Genomic DNA, 27,629 nt, shown 5'->3' on the forward strand with positions numbered 1-27,629 from the left:
CACAGGCTGAAGAATTGCTTTCACACTATTGTACAGATCCTAGTAATCACTGTTTACAGAAAGCCTGATTTAGCAACATCAGAGAAAGGAAAACTGACTGCTTCTCAAAATACTTTGTTCTACTATTAACTTGTCCTTCTTAAGGAAGGGTATTTGAAGCTGAACAAATTCATAGCTTGATCTTCCAATGGCCCAGTAGTCGTAATAGTCTGCCTGTTCCCTGACCAGAGATGCTGTAGCATGAATAAGTAGTAAATTGTAAAACTTGACTTGTAGTCCCCAAGGGTCAGAATGATCTTTCTAATCAATCCATTGTTCAGTCCTTACTCTTCAAATCACCCAAACAGATGATTTATTACTGGTCTCGACCTGAAACAAAAGTACCCAAAGCGTTCATGTACATCTTTCGTGTGGTTTGAAAAGCTGTAATTAAACACTGATGCTTAAGCAAGCAAGAGAACACTGGGATTTTCAAGTTTAGCACCACTGAGCAAATAAAAGTGCAATTCCATTTACTGACTGCAGTTAAGTAAATTAATTGACTAAGATGACTTTTTCCAGTTGTGAAAAAGAACGACCTTAACACATGGCTGCAATAACTAGTGACAGATGAACTATTTTTGTAAAATCAGAACAGGCATGCAGCTTTTCTCAAAGCTTGACTAGCCTCAAGGTGTTACTAAAGTTGAGCTGGGTTTCAGATACAGTGGGAACCTGAAGGGCCTGAGGGAGCACCACGTCCAACCAGATTTGACCTGAAATGTAGATCGCATGTAAACAAGCTTACAAACTTTACACCATTAGAAAGGTTTCTCTTTGTTACATCCAGATGGAAGTCATTAAAGAAAAACTTCAACTACAGTGTTCAGAGCAAAACCATGCATAGATGTGATTATGTCAAGAGATAGCAGAAAAATTAAAGTTACATACAACTCCAAGGGCATTCAGTATTGATTATATCCCCCTTGGGAGAATGAAAACAAAACAAAACAAAACATCTATTTTATAGTGCAGACTATGTTTGAAATTGTAAACTAAGTAATCAGCAACACTGCTTGCATCACTCTGCCTACAGGACACAAAGAGGACATCCGGCCCGGAGATCAGGCAGGGGGAATACTGTTGTTTTGATTATTTTAACCCAAACAGACACATTTAAAATACATTTACATAGTACTATTAGCTTAAACAAAAACAACCAAAAGGAAAAAACAAAGACATCTTAAGGAATGCTCAGCATCTACTGGCTGCCCTATGGCACGAGCCAGAAGACCACATCAGGTCCATGTCTTAGCCTTCAAAAAAAAAATTGGAGATGGGCACTGGAAGCAAAAGAGATAGACACTGGGAAAGGGAAAAGGAGAAAAGCCAAGACAGAAAAATAGAGAAAAATTTTGCAGTAGAGAAGAAGTTGAGAGAGGGAACTCCAGTCCATGGGAAAGTAAGAAAAAAATGTTCAAAATAACAAGTAAATCCACTTTTAGCCAGACAAGGAAAGTAAAATGCTTGTTGTTGACCCTTCTGAGAATCAAAAGCTTTGCCTGTTGAGAAAGGTTTGAAAAAAAACCCAACACTGAAATCAGAGACAGAGAAAGAGGCAGTGCCCCCGAAGGTCTCTGTCCTGGGAACACATCCACCACAGATCTTAGGTGCATCTTCACTGTGGGGGCAGAGGTGAGAAACTGCTGCATGTCCAAAACTGTGCTTTCCCTTCATACCATGAAATGCGATTTAACCTCAGGGAGGACGTTACCTTACAAACCCTGCTTGTCTAGCAACACGTACCGTTAACACCTAAAGCCAAGCAGACACACCATAAGGCACCACGACACTTCTCACAGAGGCAAACCAGCACGCCAGACCCAGAGCCATGCAATGCCTTTGTGAAGGACCTCAGGTTGAGTACCCACTGGTTCTTGGAGCTGTGGACAGCAGGCTGGAGGCATGCCTGGAGCGAGCAGTGCCAAGCCTCACGGTGCAGGCGAGCATCTACCACAAGCAGATTTTACAGGGCAGCACAACAGTCTTGTTAACAGACTGCCAAGGCTCTACTGGTTTGGCATCTTCCTCTCTTTTCATTCACCAACTGTGAAGGAGATGCCTGTGCTAGATAGAAAAACGGGGGGAAAATTGCCTGGCTCTGGAAAGGCAATGTAAAACTTGAGGTATTTGAGGTAAATTAATGTTCTGCCCAAGAACCTGTTTTGGTGTCAAACTTGACACAAGAGAATTCAATTTTACCTGCCTGGCCAAAGAACACTGACATCTCTCTATGCTTGGTCATGTAACAAATGCTGTAAGTCTACAGAAAAAAATGGGTTGTTCCATTAATTCTGACACCTTGTAAAGAGCAGCACTTGGGGTTTTCAAGTCTGACCACTTTGGCAGGCAGGATGGAACAGCTCCAAAGTAAGCTCCTGCACAGTAAGGGGTCTATCCGACCCATTCAACACTGACATTATTAAGATGTTATATTGATAATTTGGGAAACTGACAGAATTTCAACTCTAGGGATTTTCTTTCCCCCTCCCCCAGCTGCAATTAGTACTGGGCCATCAGCCAACATCATTTAAACAAATACTAGTTCACAACCCGTAGAGGACGGCTATAGTTTTCAGCTCTCAAAAACATTTATTCATTAAATGCTCATGGCCAGTTTAATTTTGGGGTATTAAAAACAAAACTTCAGTGCTCATCCTCACCCTGTACCATTAACTGGTTCTCTGTAAGCCCCCAGTCATTTCTAAATACCTAAATGATCACAAAACACAGGGTAAAGCACTCTGATGTGTCAGCTTCTGAAAACAAACACTGTATGTCAAACACTCTTTGATAAACAGCTTAGATACTTTTCTCAAACTGCAGATAAAAAAAAGATTACTTTCACGGTGCTATTGCCTGGGCAAGATCCCTGCTGACTTTTCCAGGATTTTGGAGGGGGTGTGTATAATACAGGAAACCTCATCTGAGACTGTCTATAAATCCACAGTTGTAACTGACTGGGGTTTAACATGAACATGTATGCATATATGACAGAAGGGTAAGGTTCTAGGTTGAGTCAAGTTTTCTTAAATTTTCAGGAGCTATCAAAAAATCCTACAATTTCATTAATACAATTTCACTGTTAACAGTAACTCAAACAAACAAAAAATAGCAGCTGAATTAAATGTGGTCCTAAAGCATGGTGCTAAACAGAGGATTTTTATAATATATTGCAGCAAATTCAGGTGCAAAGAAGTTGTTTTCTCCATGCTGCAAACTGCACAACATGGTCCCCTTCTGAGGTGACAGAGGTACCTGTACAAGGATTGATGGCTGCAAAGAACACACGCTGAACACTGACCAACATCTTCACCTGACACTACAAATCCCATGCCAGTCTTTGAACTATTCTTTAAAATACGGTACCTGATTCATAAATCAGGTATACAATACCACCACAATGAAACAAAACCCTCAAACATGGAGAGGCACATAGCTCAGATACATTGAAAAAGGCCATGCAGGAACTTGGAGGAGATGCTATTGATGCTGAAAAAGGTTTAACAGAGACAACTCCAAGATACATGTAACTTAAGGGGGGAAAAGGGAAGGAAAGGAAAAAAACCTCCAAGCACTTCAAGAAAAGAAAGAAGCTAAAGCACACAAGCTGCTGCTTGACACTAAGTAGACTTTGGGGTAATGGTCTTTGAAAAATTATTTTATAGCAGCACTTAAGCCAAATTTTATCTCAACTTGAACAAAGCTCTCCAATGTGCAAATGTACTACAGTATGAAAGGAGTAAGGATAGTCTCTTGTAACTAGACTACAGTCTATGAGGAGAGAAAATAAGAGAGGAAGACACAAGGAAGCAACAGAGTCCTGGTGAGAACTGTCTCATGGCCCAGGGCAGAGCTCTGTCCTCCAGAGTCCCAGCGTCTCCCCCCCAAGACATCTGGCTGTGGGTTTTTCTACAGTATGCACATTACATGACTCACAACCCTCAGTTAATTTGCTAGGGCATTTTTCTCCCTCTTCAGTAAAGGAGTGTTGATGACATTAAACAGTAATTTTTAAATTAGATCTTCTATATTTCAAATGTATGCGGAGCCACAAGACGACGAGTGATTTCCAACTTGAGTAATATCAGCTAATATTAGAGGGCATTTATCTACTTTTTTTTGGTAGAGAAGGATAAGGACCACTTATTAGAAACAGTGACAAAGTTTCAACTTTATTTCCATTTGAAAGCATGGATTTGTCCTGACAAGAGACAACATCATGCCTATCAAAGCTTTCATTAGAAAGGGTTTCTCAGATCAAGGACAGATTTTCTTATGAAATCAGATACACAATCTCACATGGACAAACCGTTGCCTTGGTTAGCACATTGCACGGGAGACGGGAGATCTCCATCCACTTGATTCAACTCTGAAGCACATTCAAAGCTTGCTTTCTACATCTCAAAATGAAAACTAATTATTTGTAAAGTGCTCTTTCCTGTTTATCTCTGTCATCGTCTTGCAGGACTGGAAAAAGAATGAAAACTCTGTCCTGACAGATCAAAACAGGGCTTTGTACAATTCCTCTGACATATAAGTACTGAGATGGAAAGAACAACTGTAAGGCAGAAATAGCATTACATTGTCCATCAGTCAGGGAGGACAAATGGAAATGATGAATACAAATACAGTGCCACCTAATAGAATCACTTTTGATCAAAGGCAGCCAAAAACCAGCTAGATAACGCTCAACATTTGTACATCACTCTAAAAATTAAATAATTTTAGAACAGCTCCACATGCTGTACAGCTCCATATTGCACTGATATGAAAAAAAAAAAAAAAAAAAATGAAGCACTGAAATGGCAAACAAGGACAAACTCTCCTCACAGCAGTTTTTGAATGTAAGAAACAACCTTCACATATCAGTGTCTCCTCCAAGAGTTGCAGCAACACTGATAGTTTCCTGTTCCTGACAGCAGGTTCAGGGTTTTTTCTCTTCTGGTTTTCATGATGCTTCCATGGTCACGCTCCAAGTTGGTGCTGTCCACACTTCGAGCTGGTCAGCCACTTTGGCTCATCTCAAACCAGGATTTCTGTGTAAGAAGTGCTCCTTTTCCTCTCACTGGTCAGATCCACCGAAGGCAACTGTCCACTTTTAGGACTAGGAGAAAAGAAATCAGCAGGTCAGATTAGATATATCATCCATGGAGGTGGAGGTTCCCTTTCAAACAGGAGGTGCCTCAAGAGTCCTGGGAAGAAGAGCCACAAAATATTAATCTCAAAATCTGACCCAGAAGAAAGGCTCTTATGAGTCTGAACAAATGAGGAGACCTGAAGCAAGAGTCTTCATAAACCTGCTTGATGTTTTACATATTTATCATTAAACCCTCAGGTATACCGTCCCATTCTGAAGCTCTCTGAAACAAGATTTTTCAATTGTGAGTTTGCTGGTTTTTTTTAACAATCATTTCAGGTGTGACAAACTTTTCCAGCTCTCATGAGTCTAATTCCATATTTACATCTAAGTTTACAAAAGTAGATGACTAACATTTTCCCCCTCTCTGTTATGAAATGGTAAACACCTACATATGGTCTCTTCCACCCAGGTGAGTGACAACATCAACCCAAGTTCTTAGGCACATGCAGTCATGGTTTCCACATCAAGTTTTGCCTATTGAGATCACTTAATACTTTTAGCAAGTGTTACTGAGTCATGGCATTATTGAAATTTCCACCTGTTGTTTCCAGAATGTTATATTGGTGGTGCCTTGAGAGAATTTTAACGTTCAAATTTTCAATCCTGACCTAAAGCCTGATAAGATGTGAAACATCTTCACTGTTATTTGGATCCTGGATCTGTAAAAGCAGGAATTATAATCTCAGCTGATTAAATGTAGAGCAGTGTCAAGCCACTCCTCTCTACTTTTCTCTTTTTCCTCTGTTAGGTAGGAAACCATTAATTTTAGCAGAAGTCTATGGGTCAGTCTTTTTGTTTGTTATTGGGTTCTGGGGTTTGTTTTGTTACTTTTTTTTTGGGGGGGGGGGTTGGTTGTTTATTTTAAAGACAGGATCTTCTGCACTGCATTTAAACTTAGCACATAACAGCAGTGCTGGATGCAACTGAAGACTAAATCGGAGAGGAAGGATGCAGAGAAGAGGAATCATAAGTTGCATAAACATGCAGCCTCTCTTGAACCAGATGACCCAAAGCACACCAGGCAATGCTGGTAGCAGAAGGGAGGTATAGTTTCCTTAAACCCTCTGTTCTTAACTGATAACACAAGTTCACTTGGACACACTGTCACTGAAAGACAGTCTTCAACTTTCAATTCTAGAATCAGGACTGATTTATAGATGGGAGAAAAGCAAGGAAATAACTTTATTTTTCCAAAGTCCAAACTGAACTGACACAGCTTCTTTTGGCAGATAGCAGGAACACTGCAGATGATCCTTGTGAGACAGCTAAAGGGGATTCCCTTTTATAAATACATGAAACCATTAAAGCCTTGGTATCAAAAGAAATCTAAGAAACATCAGATAAAATTTTTCCAGCAGAGGTAGGAAACACTAACTCTATGTCAACGTATCCATTCCACTAACATTTCCCTAGGAAGCTGCTGAAACACAGTTGTTTCCTTAAGGTTTAAGCATTTCCTTTTAATGAACTGTCTTGATATTTAAAAAAAAATAAAATAAAAAACAAATAAGCTCTTGTGAGTACATAACATTGATTAGCACCAAACATACTGGCTGGGCTCAGACTGGTTTCCATCCTGAGCTGATATTCAGCTGGAAGCAGAACAATCCTCTGAAATCCTAGAGCAGCCCTGCTGTCATATAGATCCATATTTTTGTGAAGACAGTAAACAGGTCATTACATTGGGATTTTGGACTCCTCATTCTGTCCCTTTGTTCCTTACTTAGTAATCTTAAAATCTATTTTATAGATGGGAAAGAAGTCATTGGCATTCTCTATCTAAAGGGCTTTGATATTTACAGGTGAAGAGATAAAATTAAAATACTATTTTTAATTTTATAAACAACAGCAGTAGGTTATGCAGTGGTCATAAAAATATATGGATTGTCGCTAATAGCTAGAAGTTTAATATCATCAACATACTTTCAAGATACAGGTATTTCCTTCAGCAAGCACTAGCTTTAGAAAAATGTTAAGATAGGTAAGATTTAGTGGATGGTTCCATTCTTTCCACGTACAAATAAGATAAGTAAATTGGCAAATTCAGCCATTAAGGCTGAATTTAAAAATCTTTACCTTTGCTAGACTACACTTCCGCTTTGATGAAAGGCAGCTCATCCTTAAGGCTTCTCTTGTCTGTAGATTTAAAAAAAAAAAAAAAAAATATATATATATTAAAGAGAGCAGTTTCTTGGAGTGTAGAAAATGTTCATATAATCCAGAATAATTGCTGAAGTGATCCAAGTACCTTTCTGTCCAGGAGTGTCCCAAACAACAGGATGAAGAATCCCTAAAAAATTGCAAAACCAGTTAACAAAACTAGCATAACCACATGATGTTTCTTAAATGCTTTTAGATGTCATTTCCTTAATAGATCTCATCACCTATGACTCAGATAATAGTAGTGTGCAAAATGAGTTTATCCACCCAGGTCACATGGGCTCTCTGGGAATGTCAAGAATGGATATATAACCCATTCTAATTCTCACTATGAACTGGACTGATGGGTCACATACCAGGATCTTCTCAACCCACTCAGTAGCAGTATTAGTCAAGAGGCAGACTGAGTATACAACAGTATGTCAGGTAACACTGGATGTTTATACTGATGAGTTAAAGAAAACCATCTTCAAAGGCAAGAGAGAATTTTCTGCATATTTGTTAATTGATAAGACATCTTTGCAATTACTTGACATTAACCAGTGTATTTTATGTTTAACAAATTCATCATCTTAATTTTTCATCACACTTTACACCAACTAATCTGTCTCATCACCCATCTGCATTTACTATGTCAAGGCAGGATGCCTAGAGCATGTACTATATATAAAATAGTTGAGTTGAAAGGAAAGCTTAGATCCTGTTTTTCATGCACAACGCATGCTGCCAGCCCCTCTTTGATCTACCACCTTTTTCCAGGGTCAAAGTCTGAGTGAACACTATTCCCAGTCTCAGAGAGTTTACCTGGAAGGCGTTCAGTAGCGCAAAAGTAACATGGAATGCCAGAGAGCGACTGTCGACAATTGTGGCTAATCCAAACCCCCAGGTGAGACCCAGAAGAGGTGTCAGAAGGGCCACATTTTTGCTAATTCGGATCATGTTGCTTAAATCTTGTGACTTGCAGCCTTCTCCAACAGAAGATCTCCCGGTCTTCACCACAACCACCACCACCACCACCACATTTACAACAATGATGCTAAGAGCAGGTACAACAAAGGCCAAAAGGGCTTTTGTCTCATACCAATTGAGCCAGCAGGCTCCACTCCTTAAATACCCATTTTTTGGTTCAGTAATAGCAACAGTGAGGATAGATATGACCAAGGGACATCCATATCCAATAGAGAATGCTGTAGCTATGAATACAGATCTTGATATCTTAAAAAAAATTAATAATAATCCATAGAGAATCAAGAGGCCCAGGGTGAACATCCAAAAAAACAAGGCAAGATAGAAAAAGTGAAGGAAAAAAGTGGCTGCTACACACAACTGGTAGTTTAGGGCTGTATGGTGCACAATAGCTGCTAAGATGAACAAAACATCAGCAATGAGAAGCGATGTAGCAATATTGACCAAACAGAAGTGGCGCATGTAGGTTATTTCAGTTTTTGTAACATGATGCCAGACAACAGTCTCGATGATAAGACAGAGAGCCAAGCTGAAAATGGAAAGGCCTAACCCTACACGTGTAATGTAATCCAGCACTGCATTTCGCAGCATGGTAGGGGACATCAAAATGGAGAAGGATTTGAATGTCCGACGGTGATGCCTGCAGATGCAAACAACTCTGCTGATATCCTCCAACTTCATTTTGCATGCCCTGTTATCCCATCTTCTTTCAGTAGAGTGCCACCCAACACACTGAGCCTTGATGTTCTTCAGTTTATTGACCTTTTCGAAAGTGAGCAAAATATGCTGGAGCTCTTCTGGCAGAGACACCGATAACACCATTCCATTCACAAAAACAGGGTCCAACTGGTTGGTTTCTATAATGGCTCCAAGTGTTGGAAATGCAATGCTGATGGCTTTGGAAGTCTTGGGTAACTTCAAAAGCTCTTCTTCTGGAATGACTACGCGCCCAGTGATCCTGCCTGTATTATTGAAATCCATAGAAAAATCAAAGCTCTTTCTTGAAGTATTTTTATGTATGCTGTAGCCTTTTGTAGAGATGAAGTGCTCCTGTATACTTTCTGATCCATTCCTTAGAAGAAGTTTCCCAGCAAATAAATTCACAGAGTCTAGTAACACCGAACCAGCATTTCTGTCCTTTACAAAAGCCCAGTTGGAAATGGTAGAGCTGTTTAGAATATGGTTTGCTATCCTGCTGTAGCTCTGAAACAAACAAAAAAAGATAAGTTACTTTTTATGCTAAAAGAAACCAACTATTATTCCACTTGCAGAGCTTCCAGATGGGCTCATTTAATTCAAGAGTGATATCTATAAAGGGAATATTCTTTCTTGATAATAAGCAGGATCCCATGATCCATCCCAGTCAAACCCAAACATCTCATTGGCATGGTCATTACCAGAATTGTCCTAAACTCTTCATATCATAGTTCAAAAGGTTATCAGAGAAGCAAGTAATAAGCAAAAATCAGGACACCTAAGTCCTATTCCAGATGTTGACCTGCTCTGCAGGCCTGCTTTACATTATCCTCCCTATAGTTGTTCCCTCGCCTCATCAGGGAAAGATTTCAGTTTCCATTGTGCAACACATGATAACACAGCTGTGGGTCAGCATCTCCAAGGCTGCCTTCCCTATGGTGTCATACTTTAAAAACAAATTTTTCCTTGTACTGCTCTCCCATGTCTACAGAAGCAGTTCCTGAAAACTTTTGCTTTTAAAGAAAGTGAATTTCACAGAGTACTTTCACCATACATTAATGGGTCAATTTCTCTGACCACAAAACATGGGCCTCTTCGGAAAGCTTTTCCAGATGATCTCCATGTGACTTGCAGCCACCACTTCATTGGATAGAGGCCATAAGGTCAAAACACTCTATGGATGTGCTGGCAAGCTCAGAAACACCTCTTGAGGATAAAAGTAAATACCTGCATTTTTTCTCTATTGACATTCTCTGATAACAGCAGGGAAATCTTCTTTAGCAATTCCACTATATCAGCAATGTTTCCTGGAATGGCTGGTGAAGACAGGATATCTGGGATGATGCATGAAAAATCAGCTTGGCAGTTACTATTCCCATGGTCATCAGCACCAAAATATTTTGCTCCATCTCCAGGCTTTCCTCCCCCTACAAAAGGAAGATGTTCCCCAGCAACACTAACATGTCCTTCAGAGCTTGGAAGGAGTTCACGTTCAGAAATCCTCTAGAGGGAGGAAAAAAAGTTTGAGAATGCAAATGAAGCTTTAGCTACAACCAGGCAAGAGGTACAGTGCTGGGGTGTGCAATGAATGTGATGGATGGCCTGAAACGCATGACCAGAGTTCACCTGAGAAGAATGTCTTGCTTATACAACACACATGAAGGATGGGACAATAACTAAATGAAGTGTCTTATTATTGAAATGACTTGAATAAAGTTCTTTATTTTGTAGTTGGGGACAATTTATATGAACCATCTGATTATTAGATACTGGCGTTGCTCTTTTCTCAGGTTCATCCTAGTGTATCATTGTCTTGGTCTAGATTCACATGAGGAACACTAGCCAAGTGAACAAGGCAACTTAATTTGTGAATTATGTTTCCACACATGAGTTTTTCAAATTTATTTCCCATGACTTAAATTAAGATGAAGTCAAAGCCTGTTATCTAAGTAATCTGTGTTTTAGGATCCGAACTTCTTCCATTTGCTGAAAACTGAAGGTGTATGGAGGGAGGGGCTGTCTTTGCAAGAAATTATGAGCATAGGCCAAAGTAGGTGAGTAACAGTTACCTCACCTGAAAAAGGGACTGAACATCCAGGCTTGCACAGGCGTCTGTGAACATTTGCCACTTTCTGTCTTCACAGACAAAGCTTGTCTCCCCATGGAAGGAGGGAGAACAAGGCTGAATACAAATAGCTCCGTTATCTTTGCAGGGATTAAGATTTGTACAGCCACCTGAAAAATCAAGCAGATATTGTTATAAGGTGTAAGATCACATACCATGGTCCATGAGGTATCAGGGATGTAAAGTATTGATAACTGATAACATCTCACAAAGAATTAATAAAGACACATATCTATTCACTGTACCTTGCTGATTACCAGCCTTTGATTCCTTAATGAGAACCTGAAAAATAAGAAGTGGCATGTAGGTTGGATGTTAAAGTAAGTAAATAAAAGATGACTCCTCAGCACAAACCAGAAAGGTGATTTCAAGGGCAAAATAGTCCTTCTGAGGTCCAGAATTCAGAGCTCAAAGCCCCTTGCTTGTAACAGACCAAGTGAGAAGTGAGAACTCCCTAATAACAGTTTGTTTCCATACATTAAGCCTTCAGTTGTACCCTTCTACTGAAGTGACATACTGAGCTAGTGGACAGGATAACACATGACTCAAGCAGTTAATCCTCAGTCAAAAAGCCTCTATTAAGGCTTAAGCTCTCCAGTATTTCTCACGTTGGTGAGAACATGCAATCTCTATAAGCCATAAGATAAAGCTACAGTTGTACAAATACCAGTAGCTGCTTTGCTCCTCTCCTGATTGGGAAGTGACCCCAAGGCAGGCATACCGAGCTCCTGCAGGCAGGACCACTTGCTGAGACTGCGTGTCATACAGCCAGGCACAATCCAAAATAGTTCCCATCACTGCTTGGTCAAATGGTCTATCATCTACAACCAGCCAAACTATCAGTATGGAAGCAAAGCTTGGCTTCACAATGCCCTGGAAATCTCAGTTATTTCTGGGTAGAACAGGCTGAATAGCAGATTTCTAACACTCCAAGAGTTGTGCTGGAGGTTGCTTGGCTCACTGAATGTACTGAATACTTCAAAGTATTTCCCCTCCTGTAGTGACAGGACAAGCGGCAATGATTTTAAACTAAAAGAGGGTAGATTTAGATCAGATAAAGAAGAAATTTTTATTATGAGGGTGGTGAGACATCGGCACAGGTTGCCTAAAGAAGTTGTGGGTGCTGTGGAAGAGTTCAAGGTCAGGTTGGACGGGGCTTTGAGCAACCTGGTCTAGTGAAACTTACCCCAAGAGCTGTGTGCGGCATGGCTGGGAAGAAGTGCACAGCCCAAAGGAGCAGGCAGTGGGCTACCCTCACATCCATCGCCTCGCATCTACTGCTTTCCTCCTGGGAGACAGATATGTTAAAGAAGTTTAGACATCTCTGTTTTAACTTTTGAACACAGTCCGGTTGCTAGTAAGAAAGCAGCTAAACCCTTCCCAAAGACTGTCCTTACCACGCTTGCAAGGTGGTTTTCAGGCATTTATCATTTATTTACTTTTTTAATTAGAATTATTTGTGAACCTTTTATTAGAAAAAAAAAAAAAAATTAGAAGTCTGTCCAAAACTGTAAGTTACTGCATAAATAATTCATTTTAAACTGCAGGGTGGAAAGCGTATTAAAGCAGTTCAGCCTGTGGGTCCCTTTTGAAGTGATTTAAGACAGCCTCGTCTCCACTGGATTCAACGCTGCTACTCTCCTCGGGCATTTCCTGAGGAGACCTGACATGTGAGGTAGGAAACTTGGGCCCTTAGTGCTTGGATATCCAAATCTGAGAAACAAGAACCAGACTGAAGTAAAGTGTTATTAACTTTGCAGAAGGATTCAGGCCACTGCTCCCACTATGAAGTTTTGCATGGTCCTTGGTAAAAGCTTAATATCCTGAGATGCAACTTGTTACAGGCATATTTGCTGGAGAAAAATAATTCAGTAAAGGGAATGAAGGAAATGATAATGTGTTAGATCAAATCTGATTATTAGATGCTATACAAGTTCAAGGCAAAAGCAACAGCTGCTGTGGATTCAGGAGAATTGAGACACTGATCTGCTATCAGTGGATGTATAAGTAGATTAAGCCATGTACTAAAAAAAAAAAAATGAAAAGCATAAAATTGGTTTGCTAAAAAGCTAAAGCATGAAACAAATGCAAAGTGGCAAAGAAGGAGGGTGGCTGGATTTCAGGAGATGTGCATATGAAAAGGCCTGTCAAATCACCATGCCTTGATAGGAGCCACTCAATTTTGCCCGATACGTACTGATCGGGACAGAGGATGCTGAAACAGAAGGGGTCCTGCACTGCTGGAGCAGAGACATGCTTTCTTATCTAGGGAATGCCAAGCTCTCACCATCTGAAAGCATCAAAGGGCCAGGCACACAGCTGGCTGCCCCTTTCATCTGGGACATTCATTCACCTTACAGTATTTTTAGATCTGCAGCTTTATTACTTAATTATGAAAAGATCATAAAGGAAAGAGCTAGATTGGATGCACTGAATTTCTAAGCTAGCGATAAAGGAGAACCTCATGCCAGCTTCTTGAATTCAACTAGTATTAGTAAAACAATTTTCTGCGTTTAAAGCTAGCAACCATTAGCTTTTCTAAGGAAATAAAACGGATAAGTGAACCAGAAGACTTGGATCAATATTGCCAAAAAACGGGAGGAGGCTGGGAAACACCTACAGGTTTGAGGCAAAGGGTTGTATGGAATTCTTTTCTGATTTCTGCAGTCATTAAACATTTATTGTATGCTCATAGCCCTAATTCCATTTCACAGCTGGGAATCCTTGAGCCCATCATGCTTCATCATTAAATAATTCATATTCATTTAGTATTTAATCACTGATGTAACTCCACCTAGGGCTGTTATCTTTAAGTGAAGTAGAAATCTGGGACAGCTCCAGGTATCTAAGGCTCACCAAGATACTGGCCCGTGTTACCCGTGAAACACTGATCTCACTCAGTTGCACTGTTTGACTCATCATGGAAACCACCCAGTCTCACCACTGCAAGTATATGCCAAGGTAAATACTACCGAGCAACAGGAACTGAGAGCAAAACAAGTAGTACAGCAGCAAGTCACTGTCACTTTAGGGAAAAAATATGAATGTACTGACATAAGGCCATGTGAAAGCATATACAGCTATTCTCCCTCCAAAACATTCAATTATGGTACATTAGACAGAGGATTATATATCTAATCATACACTATCTACTGCCATTAATACCTCCCTTTTTAAGAAGCTGTAAACACATTACTCCTCTCTTCCAGAAATTTCTGCTTCATCAGGACATAGGCACATGAGTAGCTGAGCTGTCAGAATGCTCTCACATGGAAGGGAACTTCTAGTAAGAGGACACCTTCATACCCTCAGGTATCTTCCACTCAACCCAGGAGATTGTCACCAGCTGCTGTTCCCTCTTCTCCAGCTGATTTCATTTGGTCACAGCACCCCAGAAGGAGCAAAGCCCTCATCAGGAGGGAAAGATTAAGGAGTAGCTAGACAGGGGTTACAAGAGAGGATCCCCTTAGAACAGTAAAAATGGTAAACTGATCACATATTTAAAAAGTAAACCTTACGTCAGTTAATTTATCATGGCCTTAAATTCAAAGCCCTTACTCTGCAACTTCTGTTGGTTTAAAATGAAAGTGTTTTGTAAAATCCTACAAAGCTATCCCTCTCCCTTCCTGTACGCCAAGCACCTTCTTGATTTTAATCTCTGGGAGGAGGCATTGCAAGGCAGCTTGGCCCCGCGTGGTCACAGCTACCAGAGGGCTCAGCCCAAGCAGCAACAAGTGTGGGATCTACACCCCCAGGTTGGTGGACCCAAGGTCTCTGGCCAAATGGTTCTCCATCAGCTGGGGTCACAGGTTTCCTCTCTCCACTAATCCAGAAAACAAACTGTAGTTAAGTTTATAGGGAAAGGTATCCTGCACAAAAATTAAAAGCACATATCTTACAAAATAAAAATTTACACTGGGCTTGCCATGATTAGCGAGACAAATAAGTTTTCCCAAACACTGCAAACTCTCACTGTTTGTATTTAACTTTTTTTTAAAAAAAAAAAATATTAATTCCATTGTTACAGAACCTAATCTATTATTTTTAGGGCTTGAATGGCTATATGGCTAGCTTAAAGCTCAATAAGTCTCCATAATGTAATCACTTGCCCTTGCTACCTAGCAATTTAAAAAGGCTGCAGCAGGAGACTTTAGTCTTCAATGCGATCATCCAAAGATAAAAATTAAAGCTCGCAATTATACAGAATGGTATTAGTTGTCTTTTTAATGGGATCACACGTGGAAAATGTGAATTTCAGTAAAGCAAGTTCTGAAGAGAGTGATCTTTACAGTAAATTTATCTATAAAAAAATTGCAGATTTTCTTAAAAGTGACAACACTGTGATTTAGAGACCAATTAGAAAACTACAAGCAAAAAGATCAGAGGATCATTAAGATATCTAATTACTTCCAGAAACATAAGAATATAAAACTGAGGAAATAAGTACAGTATCAGCAATTCAGTGCATTTTGGAGTATGAACAAACTAATTTCACAGACCACAGATAATTTTCAAGCAGTTTTGGAAAAATGTTGTTTTATGATAGTACTCACCGTTTTTCAAAGTCTGGGTTCTACTGTAAGCCAAATTAACACAGCCAGAGATCCTCAAGATATCACAAGTGAGCGTCTAACCATTCATCTGCTGCCATCGTGCCCCAGTCTCACTCTTATGGTCTTACCCAGCACTGCTTGGTTGCTCTGACTCATTTAGAGTTTTCCCATGAAGAAATAACCTCAGGCATCAGCCTGCTTCTTTTCTTGTCCGACTGGATTAACACTGAAGAACCTGCAGATTACAATAGAGGTATTGCACTGCAAAATGACAAAACAAGTTACAAAACACACCCACAAAACTGCCAGATTGCCACCTTTGCCAGGAGTCCACACAGATGAATCACACCTGCGTGGTTTGTACCCTTCCTCCTGGTGTAGGCATCTTCTGATCTTCCATATTTAACAGATCTTCTAGACTTTAAAGACAAAAATAAAAAAAATCCATGATCAAAATCTCATCCAGTTAATGTATTACTCTTCATAAATCAAAGATAACGCTACTGACAGTATCTTACACAGCTGAAAAGCTCAATGAGCAAGCAATGATCTTTTCTTTATGGGCTGCACCCATCATAAGGGGTGAGAGTTGTCTGCTGAACCTTGTGCCACCTTCAGTGTTGGCTCTCTTAAATATTGCTTCATCTCCATTCCTCCTTCCCTGAGGATTTCCAATAGCTAGTAATTTATGGCAACTAGTTTAATTGTAACAGAAAAGCAATTCCTAATGCTCTTTTTACTCATACGGCTGCTTTGGTCACCAATTTTTTCCACAGTCCTGCAACGTGTTTTTGTCATGAGTTTACAGGGTTTCCTAGTGTCATTTCCTCTGCTACAATTTCAGTCAGTCCTCAGCCACAAGGTAGGTCACCAGTTTTAGCCTAAAGGTAGTCATCATTTACTCTTCTGTTTTGATATAGCCAGCCTTGTGTCTCACATTGGTATCAAGTAGAAATTAAGCCAAGCACAATTAGATACAGCCAACACAACCCACCTGGAAAGGTTAAATGACTTGCACTTGATACAGTACCAAGTAGAGATGAATTCAAAAGGTGGCACCTTAGCAACATTTAAGTCAGAAAAAAAGGGCCAAAGACCAGATCATGTCCAAGTATGGATACCTGTTTTAAAACGCTTCTTCCCCAGTCACCTGGAGTTGTGCTTCTATACACTCCCTGAACCTTTGGTACGATGGCAAGACCAAACACCCCGATTCTCAAACATCTCCTCAGCCTAAGCACTAGCCCTCTGAAGGACACAAAGGCTGGCATACTTCAACACTCAGACACACACTCATGCTTCTCCCAGTAGAGGTGTGAATCTGTGCTCCCGGGGACCTAGAAAGATATTCAAACCATGACTTCCAACAAGCAACGAAGGTGCTCCGTGCCCTGAACCCAGCAGTATCAGTCTCACACTTTACAAGCTGGTCAAGGATGTTTGCATTCTTCAGTCGGGGAGGCATGTGCCTAGGCACCCAAAAGGGAGTGGTTCATCTTTTCAGCTCTTGCAAAATCCAATTACCCAAGATATATGACCAGCTGCTTTGACACTGCTCTGAGAAAGCAAACTGTCAGCAATCAGGAACATCTCCGAGAACTTTATTGGCAGCCAAAAATAAGGTAGCTGTGAAAACCCGTTTTTACCATTTCCTTTGGAAAGACTTAACAGATTTCTGCTAATTTAAGACTTCAATGAATACAAGGTATTTATTTAAAATTTCAACAGATACTTTGCTACACAACCCAAATTCAAATCTTGCAATGCATTACAGGTTTTCACCAGAAACTTCATTCCCCTGAAGCAACATTAATGAAAAATGTCATGTTTGTCGTGATTGCTTAAATAGACTTTTGAAAAATAAGTAGACCCGTACTTATGTTTTTTTGAAAACAGTACCCTGTATGCAAACAAAAGCTTTTTAGAGAATGTTATGAAGACTGAATAAAGACCTTGCAGTTCAAAAATGACCTTCTGTTGTTCTGTTCTTCATTTGCCTTCTCCCTCATCCATACCACTTTTAAACATGACATACTCTTGGTCTTCAGTTCTTCACTATATATTTAAGATGTGATTCAAACATGCATTTATCCATGTTACTGAGTGTCAATAATCATCTTAAAAAATGGCTCTGAAAATGCACAGTAGGTCAGTTCAATAGGGACTAACAGAAGAAAAAAAAAAAGTAATAAAGAGACACTGAGAAGATTCCCAGTCACACTTGCAAAGAAAACAGTAAGCTTTCCAACTGATTGGATCCTAAACCATCCTGACAGTCAGGAACCAGAGCACCCCAGAATAAATTAAAACACGAAAGCCTCAAAGAGGGACTATATAAATAATAATACACTTTGCTCCCACACTCCGAACTCCTCCTGCAAAAAAAATTAACGGCATTAGAAACATTCATGAACAAAACTGAACAGACATTTCAACAGGTTTTTAAACTCATTTTATTTGCTGGGTTTGGATAGCATGCATCATTTTACAGCACCGGTAAACAAGTCAGTGAAGCATACTGCTTTTAGGAACTTGTACTGTGGAATGTCTTCAAAACCATCACCCTCTCCCCCTCCACTCTAGTACATAGCACTAGCTGAAGACAAGACAGACATATCAGGGCAACTTCCTTATGGCTAAAAATACTCATAGCAGCAACTTTTAAAGGAGGGTTTTATTAAATCAAGTCATTGCACTTGGTTCATTTATTGCTATAGCGAACAAAGGCCATTAAATAACAAACACCTTTCATTTGTGGTTTTAACTGATTGTCTTGTTCTGTTCATCCGCTACAAGCTTACAGGCAGACACAATTTCTGTAGAGCAAGCCATTCCAAGATTTGTTTCATCCTCTAGTTACAGTGAAGAGCTTGTATAACAAAATTGGCTATTCTATTAGGCTCAATTCTTGCTTTTCATCACCCGACTTAGAGGCATGAATTCGAAGTAAGAATTTAGCATCTGACAAGGAGCATTACTGTTGCACATTATTCTTCAATATAAAGATCTGGCTCAAGTCTTCATTTGTGATGCATCTAGGCAATTAAAAGTTAAAAGCGTTAACGTCATCAGCTTTTTAGCAATATAACTAGCAAATATTACCTAATACCTGTATAGTATAGTAATCAAATTTTATAAACAATTTAAATCAGCAACTGACAAACATCTTCCAATTGACTTTTTGATGGTTATATTTATGATGCATCAACTATGGAAGAAGTATACTCTCAAGAAGTAACGCTTCATGTCACTTGCTCAAGTAACATACTAAATTACTGTATTTATGACTATTCCCATGAATAGAAACTTATTTACTTCTCTTACTGGTGAATTTGCCAAATTATGTGGCACGTTTCTGTCAATTAAGTTCTAGTAGACCAAAAGAAGAGAAGATAATTACTAACAGATGTAATGCATTTGACTGGTTGTACATTTTTAAATTCTTTAATCAAATGAACACAGCAATAAATAGCATTGTCTCCGATTACTTTGCATATTATTTGTATATTATTCTGGTGTACTGTGTTGAGCTCAGGGGTTAAAGATAATGGCAATCCACAAGATTTCAACTGTTTCTATAAAATGTTAAAGACACCATCTTGGACACCAGCACAACGCTGTCAAAGCAATTGTTCCAATCACACACTAAAATACAAAGATGTTATTAAGTTTAGAGGTACACAATATACTGAGAAAATTTATGGCATAAATATATAAATATTGAGACTTTTTGAGAGTATCAAAGTTCCAAGGGGATTTATTTGGGGACATAAACAAAACCTGACTATTGTAAAAACAGATCAAGATTTATATGTAACCACTAGAAAGACTGATTACTTCAGTTTAGATACACAGAAGCACAGATGTTGTGACTTAAGGTTTACTTTTTCCAGCTATATGTAGTAATATTTGAGGCACAACAGGTTAAGACGGAATTCTAGCTTTGTTTCTGTATTTCCTGCATTTTGTGGTTTTAAAAGTTAATTTTGTCATAACTTCATGATTCAGTCCTAAATCCCTTTTAATCCAATAGTGCAAGTGATAAAACGTCCTGTTAAACTACTTGAATTAGATTATTCTCTCTACAATGCATTGGAGTTCAACCTGCTTCATTGCATTAACAAATTCCCATCTCATTACTCAACTTATAAACAGTATATTATTAATATTCTCACTGCAGACAGGCACAATAGCATAATCCTGGGGAAGACTGCCAAAATTATACAAATATCATATATTCCCTTTTGCATGTAGGGGAAAAAAGTAGTGACTTCCATTATGTTACAGTTATTCCATCCCTCCCAATAGACTATTTTACAGATTAGTTGTAAAGATAGATCACCCTATTTATAGTATAGATCTCTTTAAAAATTAAGCTACAGGTATTCAATAAAAATCTATTAAGAATTCCCTCTCCTTTCTATACAGATTCAGTAGTATTCTCAAGCAAACCAAAAAATAAGGTCTGCTATTCCAGCACAGTAAGAAATAAGGCCTCTTTTATATTGGCAAAAAAATTACAACATTATTCTTCTTTGCTTTCTTAATCTCTCTGAATAAAAGACTATATTCTTTTTACTATATTTTTTTCTTTAAGACTGTAGAACACCAGCATCCATTATTATGAAATAAGAGTCAGTTCTCCTTGTATTCAGCTTTGAATTCCTGGTGAGCTAAAAACATTTGAGTCCATAGCTGTCTCATGTAGACATCACTGCTTTCTTCAATTTTTCTATTTCAAGCTGGAAGATAGACATTTTGAGAAGAAAGAGTCAGCATTAAAGTAGCAATAATGTAAATTCTTCTGAACTTTCACCAAAATGATAATCTTTATATTTCAAAAGACTCTTAAGTAAATAAAATCATAACACAGAAGCATCTGAAGCTCATTATTTACAGCTGATTTTATACTACCATATTGCTAAACAAAAAACAATTTAAAATCATTAAAATTTGCCTCTAGTCCTGGAATACCCTATTGGATAAACTCACTCTGAATAGAGCTTTCAAAGCTGGGTTGTGGAATTACTTTGACATGTCCTCACGTAACGCTGCATCATCACCTCAGACTAACTTCTTAAAGCAGCCTTCATGCAAAACACCATGTCATGACTAATTTCTATTTCTTCAAACGGATTTAGAGTATATATGGAATCTACCTCCTCTTCATCCCCAGTGCATATTTAAGGCTACTGCACTGATTGCTTTAGAGCGTATTAAAAAGGGACTCACCAGAAGTTCTTCTCAAGTTTTGAAAGTATCTTTGTATTCAGTAAGAAGTACTATTTCACAAATAAAATGCCCTTTTGTACCAGGCTGGAATAATTTTCTACAATGAGCTAATCCTATTAACTACTTAATGGCCTCATATTATAATGCAGGTAGCCTTCATCAATAAATTGAAAGGAGTAGCATTAATTCCCAAGGACATTTTTCAGATGTATTCTGTTCTTGCGGCAAATTATCTACTTAATATTTAAACAGTTCATCAAAAGTTTCGGAATGTTTAGCTTTGCCCTGTTTTTCTTTTGATTACATAAGGTAAATTAGTCCTTCAATGTTACAAAAGCAAAGTATTATTCTTCTCTCTTGGAACATGTTCAGTTGGACATATTTCTAGCAAAAAGCAGCATCAAGCAACACGAAACTGAACTCACATCCCAACACCCATACATACTGTTAAAAAAATATTTTGGGGGATAAAAAAGCTGAACTAAGATGAACTGTGATTCTTCTGTATACATCCAACTGCCTTGTGAGGCATTCATTCAACCATACACTAACACAGTGATTAGAAGAAAAAAAAAAAAAAAAAAAAGAGGTTGAGCAGGTTCATTAAGACTTGTCTGTGGTGTCAAATTCCAGAACACTGCCTGCATACTTCTAAACTTCCCCCCCACAAATTGCTAACATTACCTCCAGATTACTTCGCAACAGCTTCTCTTCTTCCAAATCCTTCTTTAGTTTTTCCAGTTCTCTCCTAATAGTAGTTAAGATATCAGAAATACAAGGTAGAAGGGGGGAAAAAATTCACATTACTGAGAGCAAGAAGCACAGGTCTTGCTTAAATTTTACAAAAGGAATTCACATAACTGTCTGACAATGCATCTTATAAATCTTACATATAAGTACATGCCCTCTAGTGGACTGGTACTCAGATCTGTTGGACCACAGGCTTCCATCAACTCTCAACACTTCCTACCTATCACTATGCACCTATCCTAACTTACAATCACATTTTCAAGTAGGCTACTTAAAAATTTGTACTGTTATTTTACTTAGAGAGTTGAATTTAAACTAAAATAACCTGGCAACTTCTACATAGAGAATAGAAACTGTTGAGAATACATGTTTTATTACATAACTATGCTCAGGCAAGATAGGAATTATCATCAAGTCAATGAAAAACTAGTTCATTAATCTCCAGAACTCATAATTCACTAGTTTGCTTTGGAGACCAACTGATCCTGATTCTTTATACCCTCTCAAGAGGTCACTCAAAGTCAGTTTGATTAGCACTAGTAATCATTTAAACAGTGACAAAATGAACGTGCTGTAAGACTAAACCCTGATCATCAATTTGAAAAGCTCAGTAATATCTTTCCTTACTACCAGTCATGTCAATATTGCAGTTACTTGTGTGCAGTGTTACACAAAGCCAGCACACATACTTACATTAAATACCCCCAAAATTATCTACTTTTCCTTACAGTGGAAGTACTAACTCTTTAAGAAATATTTTCAAAAAGCTGTAATGAATGAAGGAGTGCAAAGTAGGAAGGAAAAAATGTGTACAAATTCACAGAAGTACTCTGGCATCAAATTTGTATGTATTTAGGATATCTTTTCAATCAACTTCTAAAGAAATAAGTTCTGAATTAATAAATTAATATAGAATATCTTTTTATCTTTAAGAAGTTTGGCATTAAAGACATTTGGAAGATATATCCCTTTGCAGATTGAGGAAAATATTTACCCATGTTCTTTCTTCAGTGCATCTACTAAACCCATCAAATCATTAATCTGAGTCCTGAGCTCTTCCACAGAAATCTTTTCATCATCTGTTTCTCCTTTAAATTGGATGTCGCCAGGAAAAAAGTTGAGTATAACAGAACTTGGTCTCTGAGATGAAGATGGAATTGGTGGACTGAATGCAGATGGCTGAAAAAATAAACCAGTAAAAAACTAAGAAATGAAATTTTTATGAACTGACCACTTACAGCATTCAAGTTATACCCGTATGGGAGCTACATGTGCAGGAATTTCCTTAATTTTCTACCCAAAAGATAAAAAACAATATTGAGTTCAAAGGGATTACTGTAGTATGTTTCTTTATACGGTTCTTTGTTAAGGATTTCCCTGAAGTTCCTGTAGTCACTACATAAAGTAGTTACACTGCAGTTCTCTACACTTTTAAAAAAACCTTGTGATTTAATGGAGCCCATTGGTTCATTATAAACAATCTTTTGTGCACCTTTCTGATCTACTCAGTTGTTTCATCTGTTGGGAGACTAAAGGCTAAGACATTAAGCTTATTTTGGAAATACCACTATAGTTTCATGCTACCTGATAGAACAGTTTCCATCAGAACTGATGAATGTATAGTATAATAGTATATAGGTATAAATTAACTTTATACTAAAATTTCTACTATGAACTTAATACTAAATGGCATGGCTCACTTGCATTTAAATGTAATCATTTACATGGTTGAAATCAATCTACTCTGGAAATAAGAGCAAGATGAACAGAATACCTAGCTGTCTGGCACTTATCTAGCTCATTGGTATCATACCTTTTTTGTCTCAACTGGCTTTGGTTTGGCACTTTCTTCTTCTTTCTGAACCTTCAAAATTTTTTCTGGACTCACATTTTGACTTGCCTGGTAATCCATTCATAAAAAAATGAAAAGGTTTTCACAATTTAGAAAAAATAAATTAAAAAACTAGATTAAAAAAAGAATTGCCACATATTTTTAAAGATGCAATAGCAAAAGAAAAAAAAAATAACCCCCACACTTAGATTGCTAGACTACTATAATTTTCTTTCCCTGCCAGTCAGAAACTTTCCTTCCCTGCAACACTCATTCAGCTGAGTTTAAATCAAACACAGAAACCTTGGGTAGGATTTTCAAGCATCTCTTCAGTACTTAACAAGTCCTTGATGCTTTTGGGAGCCTGTAGGTGCTTCTATAAAACACAAACATTAACAGGCATAAACTGTCGATGGTAACTGGCTTGACTGAACTATACCACATCTCATGATATACATTGATTTCAAGGACTCTGCACCACCTGGCTCTCATGATCTGACGATCTCGCATCTCAGCACATGAGATCACAAGTCCTGCATTATAGCAACATTAAATTACAAATTTGCTGTGGCGAAAGACTATATATTGTTAGGCTTGTAAGACACTAAGAACACTTCCACAGTTGTGCATATGCACAACACCCGTTCCATCATCGATAATGCCAGAAGAGCTGAGTACTTACTGCAGCAATACACCACAAAACAGAAAGACTCTTTCAGCTGCAACGCAGTCGCATTGTTTCTGTTACATACACCTCCCTCCTGGGATTGGGTATTTCTGTTGGCAAAGTCTATAGGAATTGAACCCCTGTGGCATTTTGCTGTCAAGGGTTCACAAGACTTCCCCAGTGCAATCCTGTTTCCTGGGAAGTTAATTCATAGTTCACTATCAGGAAAACACACCCGATATACTCACAGGACTACTGCTATTGAAACGTGAAGGCAGCCTCCTACCAGGCATCTTGGGTCGGTTTGCAGTAGGGTGCGATAGATTATCTGAGGTAGCTATTACATCATCAAAGCTTAACAGGTCTAGAAAAAGATGAAAACACAGACCCCCATCAAGATCAGAAGGTTTTGCTGTGTTCTTTTATATCACTTTTTTATCTTAAAACAAAAACAAACAAAAGAAAGAATATATCAGAATTTTTATTGTTTCAAAGATTTTCAGAATATATAACATGAGCCACAAGAAACAACTACATGACTAACATATCCGGGAAACCGTATTTTCCCCCTTTAAAAAAAATAAAGATTGATTTCAACTAACATTTAAGTTCAAGTTCTCAACAGAAGAAGTGCTGCAGTAACATGGCAGCATAAACCAGACCTAACAAATATCTGCAGAAAAATATATTTATGATATTTTTCTTGAGAAGTGCCATATTCAACTATTGAAGAGAGCATATTTTCTTGCCACTAAACTAGCAGGAAAAGCATGAAAATCTAAGTTTAGTGACTAAGACAAAAATAAAAGCAACATGGTAAAGTACACATCCACATATTGGTGAAAGCAAGTTAACAAGACATTAACTGCGAATATTTTTGTGCAGGGTGTTTTTTTATATGTAGCACTTCATCTTAAGAAAATGCACAACTTCCTAAAGTCTGTAATAAAACATTTCAGAACTCCATTCTCATACTTTTTAAAACATGTAGATCTCTCTATTCATTAGTCTCTTTATGCTCTAGGTAAACTCCCTTAGATTAGTAGAAATTCTTTATGTTTTATGGGAAGAGGCAACCTTAAGGAAAAAAACTATTAATACAAAGAACAGAACATAGCTAATCTAAGTACGTACTTCACCTAGTTAACAACTGAACTTCTTAACCACTTCTCCACAAAAATACTTACCTGCCAACAGATATGTAATGAGATGGGGGGGGGGGGGGTTATTTATTTAAGCACTGACATAAGATTATGGATATTATATAACATTTTACAACCCAAAATTTATTAGACTTATTCTAGAGACTCTAAATGTTCAACTAAAATGCCACATAGCACTTCTATGGGCACCAAAAATAATATTCAAGGTTTTGGGGGAAGTTTTTTTGATTATTTTTTGTGAATTCTGACTTTTACGTAGCATTACAATTTCTCAAAAAGCAGCTATTTTCGCATTCATTTTGAACCTAGAGTAAGAGGTCAGATAAGAAAAAAAAGCCCTAAGAACACCAAGACAAACCATTCATACCAATTCAGTGTTCAGATGACTTAAAATCATCTGATTAATCCAAATTTTACTCATGTACTGATAAAGCTAATTTATCTGTAGGAACTAAGTTTTCCACTGAATGTTTTAACTGATTTTAATGTCTTCTACTCTTCTTTACTATCCTTGAAGTCCTTATAATATTCACATCTTTCGGACATCCCTGGACATAACTACATCACCTGTTGTCTTGTTGAAATGCAAGAATTTATTAACACTATCTGTTAGCAAACAGTTTTGCTGCTTTTTAATTTCATTAGAGAGAATTTAAAGAAAGTCTTTTGTAAACATGTAATTATATTTTTAATTAAAAAAAAGGGGGGAAGAAAAACAAAGAGGGAAGAAATAGAAGAGTGATGAATGGCAAGTGGCTGACGGAAAAGAGGATGAGGGAGAAATAAATAACTATGAAAGTATTTTTCTTGTAGTCTGTGCCAATAAAATATTTAACTTATTAGAAGTCAAGCAAGAGTGACCAAGGGGTATATCTTCACGTTCTTTATATAACTATCAGTAATCCCAGAGCACTAACTCATGCCAAAATGTAAATCAGGATTTACGTTAGGTATTATTAAAAAGGTAACAAGAAGGCAGAAAAAAAAAAAACATATTATATGCCTCTTCCCCCATCTCAGTAATTTTCACCTTTAAATAATCCCCCTTTTGTCATTCTGCAGAAGTGACAAATCATTTGGAAGTAAATTTAAATAAGAATTGTAAATTGAGTTATGTTTGTAATGCCAGCCCTGTCTCCATGAACAAAGTAAACATTGGGCATATTAAGAACATATTAAGAATAATGTGTACTTCTAAAAAAGAAAAAAAAAACAAACAAACAAAAAAACCCCACAACAAAACAACAACAAAAAAACGCAAAAACAGACAAACCACAGTATTTGACAAGGCTTGAAGATGAAGACTGTTATAGTCTTGAATTGTATAGATTTTAAATATAAATGGTGGGATGACACTAAAGCCAGATTTTTTTCCTATTTCTAAGAGCTTCTAAAGGAAATTGCTACACCTGAAACAGCTGCTCAGCATTAAAATATTACCAGCACATTACAGTCAGAGGGAATTCTGACTGTACGTGCATTTGCCTTTTTATCTTTCCGTTTTGTTGCTTTGGTATAGGGAAGAAATAAAAACAGGCTGGTGGGGATTCGGGTTGGTGGTTTTGTTGGTGGTGGTTTTGTTTGTTTTATTGTGGGTTCAAGGGTTTTCTCTGTTTGTTTTTCTTTTTAAACAGCATTCTTATTTATTTTAGGAGAAAGCTTGGCCCAACTTACACCAATAGAGATACTGATGAAATCCACTGAAAGTTCACATTTTACAACCATTTCAATCAACAATGTGATTGATCAATTAACTTTCTTACAGACAGCCTGTAATCGGTAAAGGAAATCCCATCATAGTGCCAAAAGAATAATAGCATACACATGGGGATAATTTGAGTCAAAAACTTATTTTAAGGCTGAGCAAGATCACCCTTCCTTCTAGAAAAATGAGCTAAGCTTAAACAGTTACTTAAGAAAGACTATTAGAAATGTCTCTTCTGCAAGCTTAACATGGATCCATGACAGAACTGTTAGGAGCTTTAACAGATACAATTAGCTGAGAGGTTTTGTTATGATTTGTGAATGCTACAAGTGTATTCATAGTAGTTTGTCTTAAAAAGCCTTCACAAAATGAAGCAAAGCTGAAGGGGTGTCTAAAGAAATGGTGGTTCCAGTATCTTATGTGGCTGGAGTTTAAAAAACCCATGACAGAAGTGAAACATACCCAGTATTTTACTAGACAAGACCTCACGTTAATCTGTAGAGTAAGAGAAGATCACAACACTGTTTCCTGTTATTTGTCTTGCTGAGATTGCACCCCAAAAATTTAGAGGACAGATAGAAGCTTAAGAATATTTAAAT

General features: G+C 37.9%; 2 protein-coding genes across 6 annotated transcripts in view; both read right to left on the bottom strand.

The window, feature by feature from the left end:
- Positions 1-4,207: 4,207 nt before the first annotated feature.
- Positions 4,208-15,788, bottom strand: LOC104364373 (adhesion G protein-coupled receptor F4-like). 3 transcript variants are annotated; one of them, XM_033005021.2, is made up of 9 exons: positions 15,683-15,788; positions 12,316-12,417; positions 11,375-11,411; positions 11,079-11,239; positions 10,232-10,507; positions 8,147-9,511; positions 7,431-7,472; positions 7,259-7,318; positions 4,208-5,146 (listed from the first exon to the last, which is right to left on the bottom strand). In XM_033005021.2, exons 2-9 carry the CDS (start codon positions 12,391-12,393, stop codon positions 5,141-5,143), a joined length of 2,025 nt encoding a protein of 674 aa, XP_032860912.1. In that variant the 5' UTR covers positions 12,394-12,417; positions 15,683-15,788; the 3' UTR covers positions 4,208-5,140. The 3 variants fall into 3 exon arrangements, with proteins under 3 accessions (XP_032860912.1, XP_032860914.1, XP_032860913.1); XM_033005023.2 differs by lacking the exon at positions 4,208-5,146 and adding an exon at positions 5,169-5,234; XM_033005022.2 differs by lacking the exons at positions 4,208-5,146; positions 11,375-11,411 and adding an exon at positions 5,169-5,234.
- A 2,329-nt stretch (positions 15,789-18,117) lies between these two features.
- Positions 18,118-27,629, bottom strand: part of LOC104359009 (CD2 associated protein) — an 87,470-nt gene continuing 77,958 nt past the window's right edge. For 2 of the 3 annotated variants that reach the window (XM_042803546.1, XM_033005036.2), the window contains 5 exons: positions 24,411-24,526; positions 23,478-23,564; positions 22,659-22,843; positions 21,599-21,662; positions 18,118-20,424 (listed from right to left, as the gene is read on the bottom strand). In XM_042803546.1, the coding sequence (XP_042659480.1) occupies positions 20,383-20,424; positions 21,599-21,662; positions 22,659-22,843; positions 23,478-23,564; positions 24,411-24,526 (494 nt within the window). In that variant the 3' untranslated portion in view covers positions 18,118-20,382. The remainder of the gene's footprint in view (positions 20,425-21,598; positions 21,663-22,658; positions 22,844-23,477; positions 23,565-24,410; positions 24,527-27,629) is intronic. The other variant, XM_042803547.1, reaches the window with a different exon arrangement.

Source organism: Tyto alba, unplaced genomic scaffold (assembly GCF_018691265.1).
Source record: "Tyto alba isolate M040663 unplaced genomic scaffold, T.alba_DEE_v4.0 Super-Scaffold_40, whole genome shotgun sequence".
NCBI lineage: Eukaryota > Metazoa > Chordata > Aves > Strigiformes > Tytonidae > Tyto > Tyto alba.